The sequence below is a fragment of the Microcaecilia unicolor genome, chromosome 13 (genome assembly GCF_901765095.1).
Source record: "Microcaecilia unicolor chromosome 13, aMicUni1.1, whole genome shotgun sequence".
In the NCBI taxonomy this organism is placed as follows: domain Eukaryota; kingdom Metazoa; phylum Chordata; class Amphibia; order Gymnophiona; family Siphonopidae; genus Microcaecilia; species Microcaecilia unicolor.
The window spans coordinates 30,497,710-30,514,297 of record NC_044043.1 but is presented as its reverse complement, the minus strand read 5'-3'; the positions used below and the strand labels follow the sequence as shown (position 1 = coordinate 30,514,297).

Sequence of the window (16,588 nt, the reverse complement as noted above, 5' to 3'; positions counted from 1 at the left end):
ACGTTAGAGACACCCATTATATTCCTATGGGTCCTAAGTATGGAATCTGGTTTATGCAACTACCCAGAATAGTAGAACACTCTGGTAAGTGGCAATAACCCTAAGCGACCTGGGCAGGGAGAGATATGCTACAGGCAGTCAAGATTACACGCCCAATAGTTGGACTATATCCTTCGCTGCAGCAATGTAGGTAGGAACAACTGGGCAAACCAAGCGGGCCAATTGGTTCTTATCTGTTGTCATCTACTATGAGCGAATGCTTTTGGCAAATTCTTGGGCACTTTAGAAATACTCAGCAGTGTGACAGTAGCAGGAAAGAAAACAACAAAAAATTAGCCAGACTATTTCCATTTGAAAGTTTCAGCCCCCCTACGGCATTCTACCACAGTACTTCCAGAACGGGTCCTGCTTTGAGATCAATCACCCACTAGGTATTAAAAAGAGCAAGAGAATGGCTCACGATCAGGAATAACTACAGAACCAAAATGTAGCGCACACAGACAGAGGAAGGATACGATAGACTCCATATACAATAGCAGTCAACATACTTGGTCATTCCTGCTTCGGCCCGTGTGTAGCTTCCCAGCTGCCTCACCAATCAACTCCTGAAGATAAAGGGGGGAAAAAAAAAGATAAAGAGTCAATATTTATTCATGCAGTACATGTGTGCCTAACAGCAGAAAGATAAAACTATTTGAAAAATAATGAAGATTACAAAACAGTACATGATGGAATTCTACACAGCAGTAGAGTGCGAAACCAGACGAGCTCCAGCCTAGAAAAGATCACATCTGGAGGAAGAAGTGGCTTTCGAGAAGGGACGTGGTGGTGGTGGTAGTAGTGAAGCAAATAGCAGAATTAGGGGTTTCAAATCAACATACTTTTTCTTCATAATCCTTTCTTTCCCAGGATAATCAGACCTCCTTCAAAAGGCAGAAGAAATGGATAAGATTTAATTGAAGACATTCATGATATAGCTATGAAAGGGGAAGTACTACTAACAGACGATTGCAATATGTTGGATGTTGATTGGATCCTCTCTGTTATGGTGTGTCTAGAAGTAGGGAGCTCCTGGATCCTCTAGAGGGAGAACTATTCCAGGGCTTTCTTTCACAACCATCCTGTCCTGCCCCTTCTGACACAACTTCTTGTTTTCTGCAAGGCAGGATAGTTCAGAGAAAGCCACGGTGCAGGCAGCAGGCAGCCTATGAACACCTCTGCCGCTGCCCAAGCAAAGACTGGAAGTAATGTTAAGGTATGGTGGGTGGGAAGGAGTGGGGGGGGGGGGGGGGGGGGGGGAAGGGAAGAAGGGAATTGCCAGATCTTTGCAGGGCCAGGCCAGGAAGTAGAGAAATTTGGCGGAAGGGAGAATGGAGAGAAATGCAAACACACCCCATCGAAAATTCCTGGCTACCCGCTGGTGGTAAATGAACTCTGAGGAAAAGAACATTACTATTGGTATGCTGCAGGGATCAGTTCTTAATCTGGCTCTTTTTGACATTTTTGCATGTAATATTTTATTATTTTATTTACTGCATTTGTATCCCACATTTCCCCACCTCTTTGCAGGCTCAATGTGGCTTACAATACATCATGGATAGTGGAAATGAGAAGAGAACAGACATTTGGTGTTACAGAAGGATTTTGGGTTGCATGGTAATGGAATACATGATAGTGATATAACATTACAGAAGGGCCATCTAGTAGGGTTTTCCTTTTTGTGGACAATACCAAAATCTGCAGTAGGGTAGACACCCTGGATGTAGGGATAACTTGAGGAGGGATCAAGCAAAACTTGAAGAATGGTCTAGAATTTTGCAGCTAAGAGAGGAATGGCCAGTAGGAAAAAAGGAGGCAGTAGTACCTCTGTATGGATCACTGCCGAGACCTCATTTAGAGTCATACATATACATAGTAGATGACGGCAGAAAAAGACCTGTACAGTCCATCCAGTCTGCCCAACAAGATAAACTCATATGTGATACTTTATATGTATACCTGACCTTGATTTGTATCTTACAAAAAATCAAGAAGAACAAATCCAACAAAACCAAGTTAAACCATAAACTCACTATAATAAACTTGGGTTCAAAATAATTTATCTTTTTTATATATGCACTTTAAAGTGTTATAAAATATTATAAAGTGTTTTAAATGTGCTCAGACCATACCGTTTACACCCATTATATCCCCAAGAGGAATATGTGGTGGTGTCACAGTGGAACCATCATTGCACATACGATGTTCCGCCTCCTAATATTTGTGTATGTACATACAGCTGAGCCCAAGTAGATCTTTATCACCAGTATATACATATATCTATAACAAATATATATAGGTCATAAAAAGTCTAAAATTAAACTAAATTTAAACACAAAAGTTTTCAAGGCTTTTTGAAAAGAATAACTGCCAAAAATAAAAAAAGAATGAGAAAATAGAGCCTTGAATCTAATAGACCTAATCGTAGAACAGCTACAAGCAATTGATTCCTACTCCTAGTAATCGCAATAGAGCGTAAAATGTTCAATGAGTGAGACAGACCCCCATCATAATTTCCTTCCAGAATTTTAAAAACTAGACATAACACCTTGAAGTGAATCCTGGCCTGTACTGGTAACCAACGCAGCTCACCTAATAAGGGAGTCACATGGGACTTACTAAAAATAAGTCTGGCAGCTGAATTTTGGATCAACTGAATCTTATAGGACAATTTAACAATTATACCTAAATAAAGAGAATTGCTGTAATCCAGCAACATTAAGATCGAAAGTTGTACATTAATTCTGAAATGATCCCTCAAACAATAGGAGCGCAAAAAGACGAAGCTGCTTCATCTTGAAGTAAGACTTTCTAAGCTAACTAACTTTTTCCTGAATTAGTGGACACATTTCAATAGCAAAATAAAACCACAACAACCTTCCAGTTGATAGTGTCAATGCACCTTTGAAGCAGCAAAAGAACCACTCAACCTAGGCCTAGAGAAAGAGAGCATATGGAAGGAATTGTGCTTATTGTAAATGCCCATTTAACATGCTAAGTTTTATGGGGATATTTTAGGTGGGGGTGTGTAAAAGGAAAGAGTTAGTGATATGTTACTAATATACAATTAGGTTGACGTGATTGTTGAAAGGTAGTATTCTTGTTTCGGGTGCTCTACTATACCTAAATGGACTGGGATTGGTTGTAGGGGGTGGAGGCTGACTTGGAGAGTTGTCTTTATGTTAATTAATTAATTAAAAGTTAACTCAACCTTCTGTTCCATTTTGTTATCAAGGTGCAATACATGCATACATGCAGTACATTCTCTTTCATTTTCTGACAAGTGGAACATACTAATGAACTTGATAATTGCTCGACAAGCTTCCCCCATCCCTCCCTCTCTACTGAAATATCATTTATCATAATGTTTTACATTACATCCTATATCATCCCCTTTCCTGTTTACCCAAAAAGTGTTAAATCAAGTCTTAATAGTTAGTGAATTTAGGGTTACCATATTTGCGGAGACAAAAAAAAAAAAAAGACAGAAAAAATAAAAATGGTTGCTACCTTTGCTAAAGAAATATTTAATTGTAGTTAATCAAAGTGACTTACTTACAGTGCAGCAGTAGACATTCTACATTTCAAGAACTTCTGGATTTGAGTTCAACTGAGTCTGAGCCTAAGCGTACTTATAAGACCACATATCCCTTTGTCTGGCTTCTGTGATATGTGTGAAAGTCTTTGCATGACAAATGCTTAAAATTGTGCATGCATCAAATATGACAAATGAAACTCTGCTCATTTGGGCCTCCATTTTCCAGCTACAAAACAACTCTATCCCACATACTCAGCCTGCCTTAGGGAGTGCTGTCTTTACATGGAAAATCATATCTCTGTTTTCAATCTATAAATTGAAGTATAAAAGGAACAATTACATATCTAGTTTTTTCTTTGTCAATAAAGACATTTGAAATACCAATGTTTAAGAGCATAGGGTGTATAATGTTTGAGTTGGCTCCAAAACGTTGCTACAAAAAAAATTAAAAAAAATTTTTTTTTCCTTATATACCATCTGCAAGCCCAAAAGCTATTGAAACATTGTATGGTCAGGTACAGTAGGTATTTTTCTGATCCTGGAGGACTCATACTTAAAGACTTAAAATTTACCAAAGACTTAAAGAAAAAAACTAAATGACACATCCAACTATTGACCAGTAGCATCCATTCCCCTGATAGTAAAACTAATGGAAAGTATGGTAACCAAACAACTCACCAACTACCTAAACAAATTCTCAATACTACACAAATCACAGTCAGGATTTCGATCCAACCATAGCACTGAAACAGTGCTAATCACGCTCATAACCAAATTCAAACAACTAATTGCAACTGGAAACAATGTGCTACTCCTACAATTCGATATGTCCAGCGTGTTCGACATGGTCAGCCACCAAATACTCACGAACATCCTAGACTACTTTGGGATTGGAGGAAACGTACTAAGATGGTTTAAAGGCTTCCTAACAGCAAGATCGTATCAAGTGATTTCTAACTCAAAAGCGTCAACACCATGGAAACCTGAATGCGGAGTACCACAAGGATCCCCACTCTCACCAACCCTTTTTAACTTAATGATGGCACCTTTAGCCAAATCGCTATCCAACCAAGGACTCAATCCGTACATCTATGCAGATGATGTCACGATATACATCCCGTTCAAACAAGACATAAATGAAATCACACACAGCCTACAGATAATGAACTCATGGGCAGACGCATTCCAACTAACGCTAAACGCAGAAAAAACACAATGTCTCATCCTATCCTCACAAAACAACATGCACAAACCCAATACCATAAACACCCCAGACTACACCCTTCCGGTCTCAGACAGCCTGCAAATTCTGGGAGTCACAATTGACCGAAATCTCACACTCGAAGACCATGCGAAAAATACAGTAAAGAAAATGTTCTACTCAATGTGGAAACTTAAAGAATCAAACCTTTCTTCCCAAGGGATGTATTCCACAGCCTAGTACAATCAATGGTGCTAAGTCATCTAGACTACTGCAATGCCATCTATGCCGGATGCAAAGAACAAATCATTAAGAAGCTTCAAACCGCTCAAAACACAGCAGCCAGACTCATATTTCGGAAAGCGAAATACGAAAACGCCAAACCCCTAAGAGAAAACCTACACTGGCTCCTATTAAAAGAACAAATTGCATTCAAAGTTTGCACCCTGGTCCACAAAATCATATACGGGGAAGCCCCGACCTATATGTCAGACCTCATAGACCTGCCTACTAGGAACGCAAAAAGATCATCACGCACATTCCTCAATCTTCACTACCCTAACTGTAAAGGACTAAAATATAAATCCACATACGCGACCAGTTTCTCATACATCTGCACGCAGATGTGGAACGCACTACCGAAGGCCATAAAAACAACGCAAGACCTAACCATCTTCCAAAGGCTACTGAAAACAGATCTTTTCAAGAAGGCATACCATAAACAACCATCTTAAAGTCCAAATAACCACCATACACGATCTATACATACCCGAAATCTTATCACATGACTGATTAACCTCTTTGCTATCAATGATCAAACACTACCACCTTAAACCTTATATCGAATAGGGTCTCTCTACAGTCGATAACCTAATATATGTTACAATCCAATTTACTACTCAGGAACCTTCATGCATTACCAAAATGTATTCTCTTTTACCATATATGTATGCACATGGTATACATATATATACCATGATCTGTTCCATATATGCTATGTTCCATGTATGTTACCATGTATGTATGCACCTTAACGTAAAACCATTTGTAATTCTGTTACCCGGAAATAGCAACCGCCATTACGGCAAATGTAAGCCACATTGAGCCTGCAAACTGGTGGGAAAATGTGAGATACAAATGCTACAAATAAATAAATAAAATACTCTTGAGTTTTGACCTGAAGCAATGGAAGGTTAAGTGACTTGCACAAGGTCCCAAGGAGCTGATGGGACTTGAACCAGGCTTAACTGGTTCTCAGCCCTCTGCTCTAACCATTAGGCTATTCCTCCACTCCACTTCTATGCATCAGACTAAAAGCATGTCACAAAAAACCATGTATTTCACACTTCACCTAACACGGTTACAAATAATTCCCATCTGAAAGGTTTAGAATGGGCTCCATACCTTCAGCCTGCGTTCATTGGCTGTGTGAATATCCTCATCACCTTTAGCAATCACAAAGCTTCCTTTGGACCATTCCTCTGAGATCTGTAGGAATAAAGGACACAGCTCAGCTGTCTAGAACCAAACGGCATTTATGGCATACAGACCACAGGCAGCAGCTCTAAGACAGAATATAATAAGAGATGATAGTGCCCTAAGTCCCTGGTGAGGCCCCATTTAGAATACTGAGTGCAATTCTGGAGACCACACCTTCAAAAAGATATAAAACAGGATAGAGTCAGTCCAGAGGGTGGCTATGAAATTGGTCAGTGGTCTCCATCATAAAGCATATGGGAACAGACTTAAGATCTCAACGTGTATACTCTGGAAGAAAGGCAGGAGAGAGGGGAGATATGAAAGAAATGTTTAAATATTTCCATGGCATTAATGCACAGGAGGCAAGTCTCTTTCAACTGAGAAAAAAGAAAAACCTCTGGAATGTGAAAAGGTTTTAAGCTCAGGAGTAAAAAGGAAATACTTTATAGAAAGGGTGGTGGACACATGGAACGGCTTCCCAGTTGAGGTGGTGGAGACAAAGACTATCTGAATTGAAGACAGCATGGGACAAGAACGTTGGGATCTCTTAAGGAGAGGAGATAGTGGATGGTGTGGATGGGCAGACTCGAGGGGCCATTTGGCCTCTATCTGCTGTCATATTTCTAATATTCTTAGCTGCAAGTTGTCTAAGGCATCTTTATACACAGATCCAGGACTCTCTTGAATAGCATCTGTGGAATAGCTAACATTGTACATGCTACAAAAGCATTTCCAGGTCCTGGTTTCACTGGGGCACCATTCACCCATTAGAAACAGAAAACCATATTAAAAGGAACAAAAATAAAAAAATTGCAACTTTTGTACTTTATCTATTCCCTAGCAACACTTATCAGGCTTCACATTCTCCTTTCTCTAATTTTGACAGGGAAATTGAGGGGGGGGGGCACCCTTTCAGAGCTGCCTTTATACCAGCAAAAAAGGGGGGGTCTTAACCTGTATGTTATGATGAGTTCTCCCTAGGTCCAAAACATTCCCCCCCCCAGCCCTACCCGATAGGAAACCCATACTTCAAGCTACTGTGCTTAGCTCACAACATGGTGCCCTAATCCATGAATCTGGCTATCATCGCAAATTCTGAAGCACATGCATGCAATTTCACCTTCAAATTCCAACAAAAGAGGATGCACCCCTACATGAGTCCAACAGATGAAACAGCAAAGTAGGGTAATATGAATAGCCTTCCAAATAAGGTCCCAAAAGACTCCAAGGATGGAAACAGAGGTCAATATTTATTGAAGCATCAAACTAAATCAGGACTCGACACCGAGCCATATTTCAGCATGAAATGCCTTCTTCCGGAGTCTCAGGAATTTTTCACTTACTCCTCTATGTATCACTCCTAATAAAGCACTGAAGGTGTCAAAGAACCAGCTTTCTTTGCACAGAACAATTTTCTTGGACAGCTTGCTCCCTAGAGAACAAGCTGTCAGAGAAAATTGTTCTGTGGAAAGAAAGCCAGATCCTGGGAGTTGGTGGTTCCACACGTTTCAAGAATAGGTCTTTTTGATGATTAGCCCTTTGAATGTTTTGTTCATATGCAATTCTTTGACATCATCAGTGTTTTATTAGAAGCAATATACAGAGGAGTAAGTGAAAGGTTCTTCAGACTTCTGAAGCAGGCATTTCATGCCGAAACACGGCTCCGTGTCGAGTCCTGATTTAGTCTGAAGCTTCAATAAAGATTGACTTCCGTTTCCATCCTCGGAGTCTTATTTGGGCCTTATTTGGACGGCTATTTGTATTACTCGACTTTGCTGTTTCGTCTATTTCACCCTCAAGCTCATGTCTTCCTGAATGCTTTGTATCAGGGAACAGAACAGCAATACCTTGCCTAGTCCTGTGACTATCTGCTCCATTTCAGCTCTGGTGATCAGGCCGGCCTTTTCAAGAGCCTTGGCGTAGGCTCTGCTTCCTTCAATGTCAGCTGCCCACATGTGCTGATCTGTCACAATGGAGGAGTTGAACTTGTCCATGATGGGGTCTATATCACCTACAAACCTTCCGCCCCACAGTTTGTTTCCCTAAGCAACAGGAAGAGAAGAAAGCAAGAGAAAAATCTGTTAACAGGAAAATGGCAACACCATGATAAACAGAGCTCATCACTACCAGAGTAATACAACAGCCTGTACCATGGATTAGCTTCCATGATCCACCCACAAGCTTGGTGGTCTCATGTCTCATTGAAAGAATATGTAATCAATTTGGAAGTGGCAAGGAGCTAAATTTCCCCTTTTATAGTTCTGCGATATCTTTTTTTCAGATTTTTTAAAACTTGTTTTTATTGAGAAAAAGAATTTTTGTTTATATCTTTTTTCAGATTTGACAACCATACCTACACACAATACTCCATGTAGAGCTGCATCATGGATCAATATGGGGCATTATAATTAGGGCTTCTGATTTTAGATTTTAACTAATACCAATAAATCACACCTGATACAAAAAAGACAAAACCAAAAAAACAAAACGAACTGAATTACTGGAAAACCATTACTTTCCCTAGTACTCTCTCGCCCCTTCCCTGGCCTGTACTGTATTCTCCAATCAGTTTTTTGTGCTGCAACTCTTAACCCTCTTATCGTCTTAAAATCTTGCACAGACTGAGTGTGCTGGGGTCCACTGAACCCCAATCAAAGTTGCAGCTTTACCGAGACAGCTAATGTAACTCTAAATGAATGAAATAAAAACACACGAATACCAAAAAAAATTGAAAACTAATATTATATTTTAGTGTACACAATCAGAGTTAAAGTGTGATCAAATATATTTCAATAGCATGGACTATAAAAGTGTATTCAGTTCTATATGTGAAACTGTTCATTAGTCCGAAATGAAGCTTTTGCAGACAGACAATCACTGAGAGAAAGTGCAGATAGATTACTTTATTTGTTGCATTTGTAGCCCACATTTTCCCACCTATTTGCAGGCTCAATATAGCTTACATAGTACCGTAATGGCATTCGCCAAGTCGGTAGATAACAAATAGAAGCTTATATTGTGGTCTAATGAGGTAGGTGTGTATTAGGTACCATGAGGGTTGAAGGGAATGTAGATTGTATATTGTCCAGTATGATCCTTGGTTATGCTGTGTTGCTGGGTGTGGTGATTTACGGTGGATGGGTGGGGTAAGCCTTTTTGAAGAGGTTGGTTTTTAGTGATTTCCTGAAGTTTAGATGGTCATGGATTGTTTTCACAGCTTTTGGGAGTCCATTCCATACTTGTGCGCTTATGTAGGAGAAGCAGGATGTGTAAGTTGTTTTGTATTTAAGTCCTTTGCAATTTGGGTAATATAGGTTTAGGTATGATCATGATGATTCTGTTCCATTTCTTGTTGGTAGATCTATGAGGTCTGTTATATATCCTGGGACTATGCCGTAGATAATTTTGTGGATCAAAGTGCAGATTTTGAAGATGATTTTTTTTCTTTGATTGGGAGCCAGTGCAGCTTTTCTAGGAGGGGTTTAACACTTTCGAATCGTGTTTTACCAAATATCAGCCTGGCTGCTGTGTTTTGGGCGGTCTGGAGTTTTTTTGCAAGTTGTTCTTTGCATTCCGTGTAGATTCCGTTGCAGTAATTGGCATGGCTTAGGACCATTGATTGTATTAGGTTTCGAAAAATATCTCTCGGGAAGAAAGGTTTTATTCATTTAAGTGGTTGCATAGAGTTCTTGTCTTCCAGTCACTTCTCAGACATATGTGACATTGTTCTTTGTTTATACTCAGAGTTTGTTCTGAGCAGTCAAGTTACCTCTGAGTTGTGCTACTGCAGTGGTAATGACAGGTTTCTTGTTGGTTGTGCTGATAAAGCTGACAGAATAAACTGTTTTCTCAGAGTAAGAAGAAAACGTTGACACTGATGCAGCTTTCGACTTCCCATTCTCTGTTGATGTTGAGCCAAATGATCAGCACATTGACAGCAGAAAAGTCGATGTTGTAGGGCAGCACTATGGGCCAGCATTTGGTCGAATGCTTCGTTCAATATGTTGAGTCAGTACTTATTCCATGAGCCACCTGCCATTGTTACTGATAAGTCATCGTAAGCATGTGAAGTATTTACTGTGTTAGGGGTGAGGTCTGCAAGCTGTTCAAGCTCAAGTTTAAATGCCTGGGTCCATCGGACCCCAAGATAGTCAGTAATAAAAGTTCCCCTCACCGTGCTTAGAACATAAAAGAGTAGCCAAATACTGGGTCAGACTAATGGTCCATCTAGCCCAGTATCCTGTTTTCCAAACAGGGGCCAAGCCAGATCACAAGTCCCTGGCAGAAACCCAAATTGTGACAACACTCCATACCACAAATCTCAAGGCAAGCAGTCGCTTCCCATGTCTATCTCAATAGCAGACAATGGACTTTTCCTCCAGGAATTTGTCCAAACCTTTTTTAAACCCAGATACGCTAACCGCTGTTACCACATCCTCCAACAAAGAGTTTCGGAGCTTAACTATTCGTTGAGTGAAAAGATATTTCCTCTTATTTGTTTTAAAAATATTCCCATGTAATACTTTTAAAACAAATAGGAGGAAATATTTTTTCACTTCGTAAATAATATTTGTGCAATATTGTTTGTACTATTAAACTACAACAAGATAAACATTATCACAAAAAAATTAACAAAATCAGTCATAGGAAAGGTGCCGCTAACTTGTGAATGCACAAGTTGGGGCCACAGGACCCCGAGATGACAGGAGTTAAATGTACTACTGGTGCAGTGGTTGTTCGAGATGGATATGTCTGGAACTGTTTTGAAGTGGTTTAATTCTTTGGGCATCTCCTAAAGGTGGTTTGTGAGTCTGAAGAATTATGGAGCAAACCCTTACTTCAGGGGTGCTACAGGATTCCTCCCTGTCTGCTAAGTTACTTTACATCTATTTGTGCCTGTTAGCTGATTATTTAACAGAGCAGGGATTTTCTTTTCATCTCTAACAATGTGCAGATTCTGATAACCTGTTGAGTATCAGCTTCTTTGCACGAGATATTCCTCTCGCTGGAAGAGGAATGATAGGTTTTTGATCCAGGTTAGCTCTATTGTGTGTGACCTGGGATCTGATAATTCCTGTCGAGTATGAACTTCTTTTTGTGACACATAACTCTTGTGCATAATCTGGGATTTAGACTGCATTTGGTCTTGAGTGGTAAAGAACAGGTTAAGCAGGTGGCTAAAACCTCCTTCTATAAGCTTCAAACTTTTGAGATGGTTGAAATAAGAGATCTCCATCTCCTTTAAAACTGTGTTGCAAGCCTTCGTATTCGGAGGACTGGATTACAATACATTACATCTTGGGCTTCCTGCCACTGTTACACCTAGTTCACATGATTCAGTTAGAGTCTCAATGCGTGGATGAGGCGATGGTGCAGGGAGGAGGGTTTTAGATTTGAAAGGAACCGGGCAACATTCTGGGGAAGGGGGAGCCTATTCCAGAATGATGGGCTTCACTTTAACCAGGATGGGACCAGGCTGCTGGCATCGGCATTTAAAAAGGAGATATATAGAGTAGCTTTTAAACTAGAAACTGGGGAAGGCCGACAGTTGTTCAAAAGCGCATGGTTCAGAACAAAGTATCTTTCAAAGATCACCAAAACAGGGAATAGGATATCCTGATAGCGAGGTTGCAATAGAGACCATAGTAGACCAGGTGTCTTTAAATAAAAAGCAGACAAAAGACTGCAAATTATCACTATCAACTTCTGAGCAAGATGTAAATAGGAACAACAAACATGGTTTGAAATGTCTATATGCAAATGCCAGAAGCCTAAGAAAAAAGATGGGCGAGTTAGACTTTATTGAGCTAAATGAAAAATTAGATACAACAGGCATTTCTGAGACCTGGTGAAAGGAGGATAACAAGTGGGACACTGTCATACCAGAGTATAAATTATATCGTAGTGACAGGGTGGACTGAATTGGTAAAGAGGTATGTTAAGGAGGGCCTTGAATCAAATAGATTAAAAATTCTGCAGGAAACAAAACGCATCTTGGAATCCCTATGGATTGAAATTCCACGTGTAAAGGGGAAAAGGATAGTGATAGGAGTGTACTACCGTCCACCTGGCCAAGATGGACAGATATAGAAATGTATCAGAAATTAGTGAGGCTAACAAACTGGGGAACACAATAATAACGGGTGCTTTCAATTACCTCAATATTGACTGGGTAAATGTAACATCAGGGTATGCCAGGGAGGTAAAATTCCTTGACGAAATCAAGGACTGCTTTATGGAGCAGCTGGTACAGAGTTTCTCCTTTATATGGTGTGAAGCCCCGCCCAGCACATCCCAAGATGCACTGGGCAGGGCGTCGCCATTTTCCAGGCAGTGCTGATGGAAGGAGGGATGTCACCTCCTTCCTCCAACGGAAAGGGGAGTGGGGAAGGGCCGCTAGACCACCAGGTGGGGGGGGATTGACCCGTGGCCCACCAGGGACATCGGAGGGATGCTGGGGGGGGTTAGGGAGGGGCTGGAGACCCACTGGATCTCCAGCCACCTGTTTCGGAGGGTGGGTTGTGGAGATCGGAGGTCCGCTGGACCTCCAGCCCCCTGTTGCAGTGGGGGTCGGGGTTCCTGTGGGGGGCTGCTGTGTTGGTGGGAATGGGTGCCTGCTAGCATCCAAATGCATGCTGCCTCACCATTTCTCTTCAATGGTCTGCAAACCGTAATGCCAGCTCCGAGCAAATCCAGGAGAGATATATGGGGGAGCGCTGGCCAGCTACCGCCACACACAGTACTCAAGTGGGCCCAGAGAGCCAGCCAGAGAGTCTGTATTTGAGGACATTCCCATACACAATTGTTATAAGATGCATTTGGAGCAGAACATTTCAAAGAAGCCCTAGTGATTGGATAACACTTTTTTTTTGCTCTATGAGGATGGCTATACATACATAGTAAAAACTTATAATGGCATTCCCTAAATTTAGCACTTTCTATCCAACGGGGGTGGAGCTTCAAACTCAATAAAAGCTGATCAAGGGAATAATCTCCAAAATCGCAGGACCATCTGTTCACTATCTCCTCATATGAATTGGTCCCCAAAACCTTTTAAAAAACTCCTAGAGTAACAACCCACAAGACCCTTTGTCACCGCAGGCAAGGGCCAACATTCATCAAAGGGGTTTTCCTCGAAATCCTTCCTATTAACAATTACCAGACTATGTACATAAAGGCACAACTGCACATATTGATATCAAAGAACAGAGCTAATATCATAGGTTTCTTGCAGCTCTTCATCAGACAACAAGGTGGGTTCATCATTTTCCAGAATATCAAAAACTTTAGTTAATACTCTTAAGTGCCCACCTTTCATAGATCCTGTCAGTGATTCCAGGCTCAAAATCCCCATTATCCACAACAGGAAGGTATCGAGAGCAATGGGGATGAAGCCCATAACACTTTCTAAAAGCACTCCATGCTAGTCGAATTGGATGGAGGAGAACACAATTGCCAAGCTTTGAGGAAAGCTTGTGCACCCCTGCATGAATCAGGTAAGAAGGTTCCAAGCGACTCCCAAAGCACAAATTCATATAGCCAGTCATGAATGAAGAGTAGTTGACTAGCAAAGGCAGAGGCTCGCAAATCTGAGAGTCCAAGACCACTGTCTCCCCTCCCTAACTGTAAATATTTAAAAGCTATCCTCGATTTCCACCCACACCACAAAAATCGACTAACATGTCTAATTCAGGTATTAACATTCTTGTATTCTAACAGTAATGGAAGATGTTGAAAAAGATATAGCAACTTAGGCAGGAGAATCATCTTTACTAGCTGAACCCTACCTCATAAGGATATAGGCAAATTGATCCACTTTTGACACAGATCCGTTGTCACCTGAAATAATGGGGTTATATTAAGACAGAGAAGGGATAGGTCTCTTGGGATCTGGAGCCCCTAATGAAATTTGGGGCCCACCCATCATAATGGAAAGATCCCCAAACACCTACCCTCCAGTCCCTCCCCCAAACTCATACTTCTGACTTCTCAGCACTGAACCAGAGACCCGAAAGATACCCAAGTTGGTCCAACAAGGTGAGAGTCAATGGCAAGGATCTTAGCGAGCTTGTAATCATCGCCAATAAATCATCAGCAAAGAGAGCTAATTTCATGTCTTGGGCTCCCACCAGTATACCTCTTATACCCTCTTCTTGTAGCATTTTTAAAGCCAATGGTTCCATACAAAGAATAAATAATGTCGGAGAAAGGGGGCACCCCTGTCTGGTGCCATGCTCCACTGGACAGGAGGGGGATAAAATACCATTAACAAGGACCTGGGCCACTGGCTGCTGATAATGCAATTGAATTCTGTTATAAATATTGCCCAGAAAGCCAAAGCGTGTCAATACTTCCTACAAATAATTCCACAAGACAGTGTCAAAGGCTCTCTCTATATCGAAACTCACCAACACTGCCTCGAGATCCTGTAATTTTGCCAACTCTGTAGCAAGCAGCACTCTACGCACATTGGCAACTGCATTAAGGCCCTTAACAAAACAGACTTGGTGCCAAATTAGATACGATTGTAGACAAATGATTTACCAATACTTTAACATATAATTTAACATCAGTATTCAATAAAGAAACTGGTCGGTAAGAACTAGTATACAAGGGGTCCTTAGTCAGTTTCAAGATTGGGAGAACTGTATCCATTTGCATTGTAGGCGGGAAGACATCTCACGCGAAGGTTTCATCATATACAGCTAGTAGGATAGGCACCACCCGATGTCCCAACATTTTGTAAAGTTCCAAGGGGAGGCCATCAGACCCTGGGATCTTATGCTTATCGCATATTGAATCTCTCACAGATTCAAGGGAGTGTTTAAGAAGTCCAGGTCCTCCTTCTAGGAGGAGAAAGTTGGTGTGCGCAAATGATCAAAAAAAGGTGTAAAAAAAACTGAGGCCCTGTTGAAGACGCCGTATAAAGTGTTTTGTGAAATTACCCTTAAGTAAATTTCCTCAAGCACCTTTCAAAACAGGAATAAAATCGGGGACCACTCATCATATACACCAATCTAGCCAAGCAAGTACCCATCTTATTACCATTCTGAAAAAAATCTATGACAGTTCCTCTGTAACAGTACATTGATGCAACAGTTCATTTAAAGTGCGTTGCAGAGCAAAATACCGAGTCTTATTCTCTTTAGTTAAATTTTTGCTAAATTCTTCTGCACCTGTTGCAATTGAGCTTGCAATAATAGAATCTGGCAATACTTCAGGTAGGAAATAATTTCCCCTGGGAGAACCACTTTTCCAGTTCCCCAGAAAAGTCCCGGAGGGGCTTGTGTGTTTCAATGACTTAGAGGGCTATGCTGAAGGGTTACCCATATCAGACAGGCCTCTGAGGAGATAACCAGACAAAGAGTGTCCCAAACTGGGAGAATAGTAAGATGGTGCCCTGAAGTTCGTATGCCCAACGACCCAGCTGCCCTCTGAAGTTTCATCTTCTTTACAATAGAAATCAAACAACTCGTCTTCTTTACATAAATTTCCTCTCTGCAATTGCAGTTACCTTAACTGAGAGGAGGGGACAACCGGTGGTCAGCCGTTGATGGCCAGCGTTTTATCCTCTGAGCAGCAAGTGCGGGACCACTGCGCAACGAACTGCCCACAGATAAAAGGGTTGGCGAGTCCTTTGATTAGCGCCGGCGAAGGAGCGTCGACGCTCTTGGACCTGGAAAAAACAACTCCATTGCTCCCAAATTATTCAACCACCATGTCCAAAGGAGTGGAGGAGTGAGTTAGGAGGACGTTTACAGCAGAACCCGAATTGGCAGAACCACTCCTAAACACCTATGAGAAATCAACTTGGAGTTTTTGGCTCCCGTGGAGGTCACATTGAATACCATCTGGAAGGTGCTTTGGGACATAACGGTGGCAGTAAATAATTTTGTTTCAGATATAATTTTATTAGAGAGCTACATGGACAATTTAACTGAATCCTTTGAGAGTAAAAAATTGATATAACAAATGATTGTACATGAGCAAGAAGTGGTTATGATAATAGACCAGAAATTTTGAATAATAAAATGAATATTATTATAGATGATTAATATCGAGATTATTGTTTTCCCCCAGATTTCCGGGTATGACTCCTAAAGTTTTCCTCAGAAATATTTCTTCAAATTAGTACTTTAAAAGGAGTGACGCCTGTGAAAACTGGGATTACTTTAATCAGTGGGATCTGAATTAGAGACTTAAGTATATGTATTGTTAAATAACTTCTGGTTTTTAAAAGAGAAAGAATCAGATCTATTATTTCTAACTAATATTGGACAATAAGTATGTTTTACAATGAAATGATTTGACTATACACAGTATTGGCCTTG

The 16,588-nt window shown here is 40.8% G+C and overlaps 1 protein-coding gene across 2 annotated transcripts in view; it reads right to left on the bottom strand.

Annotated features, from left to right (window-relative positions):
* Positions 1 to 16,588, bottom strand: part of ASL (argininosuccinate lyase) — an 88,146-nt gene that overhangs the window by 45,199 nt on the left and 26,359 nt on the right. For both annotated transcript variants that reach the window (XM_030222379.1, XM_030222378.1), the window contains exons 3-5: positions 8,105 to 8,299; positions 6,183 to 6,266; positions 549 to 605 (exon numbers count right to left, since the gene is read on the bottom strand). In XM_030222379.1, the coding sequence (XP_030078239.1) occupies positions 549 to 605; positions 6,183 to 6,266; positions 8,105 to 8,299 (336 nt within the window). The remainder of the gene's footprint in view (positions 1 to 548; positions 606 to 6,182; positions 6,267 to 8,104; positions 8,300 to 16,588) is intronic.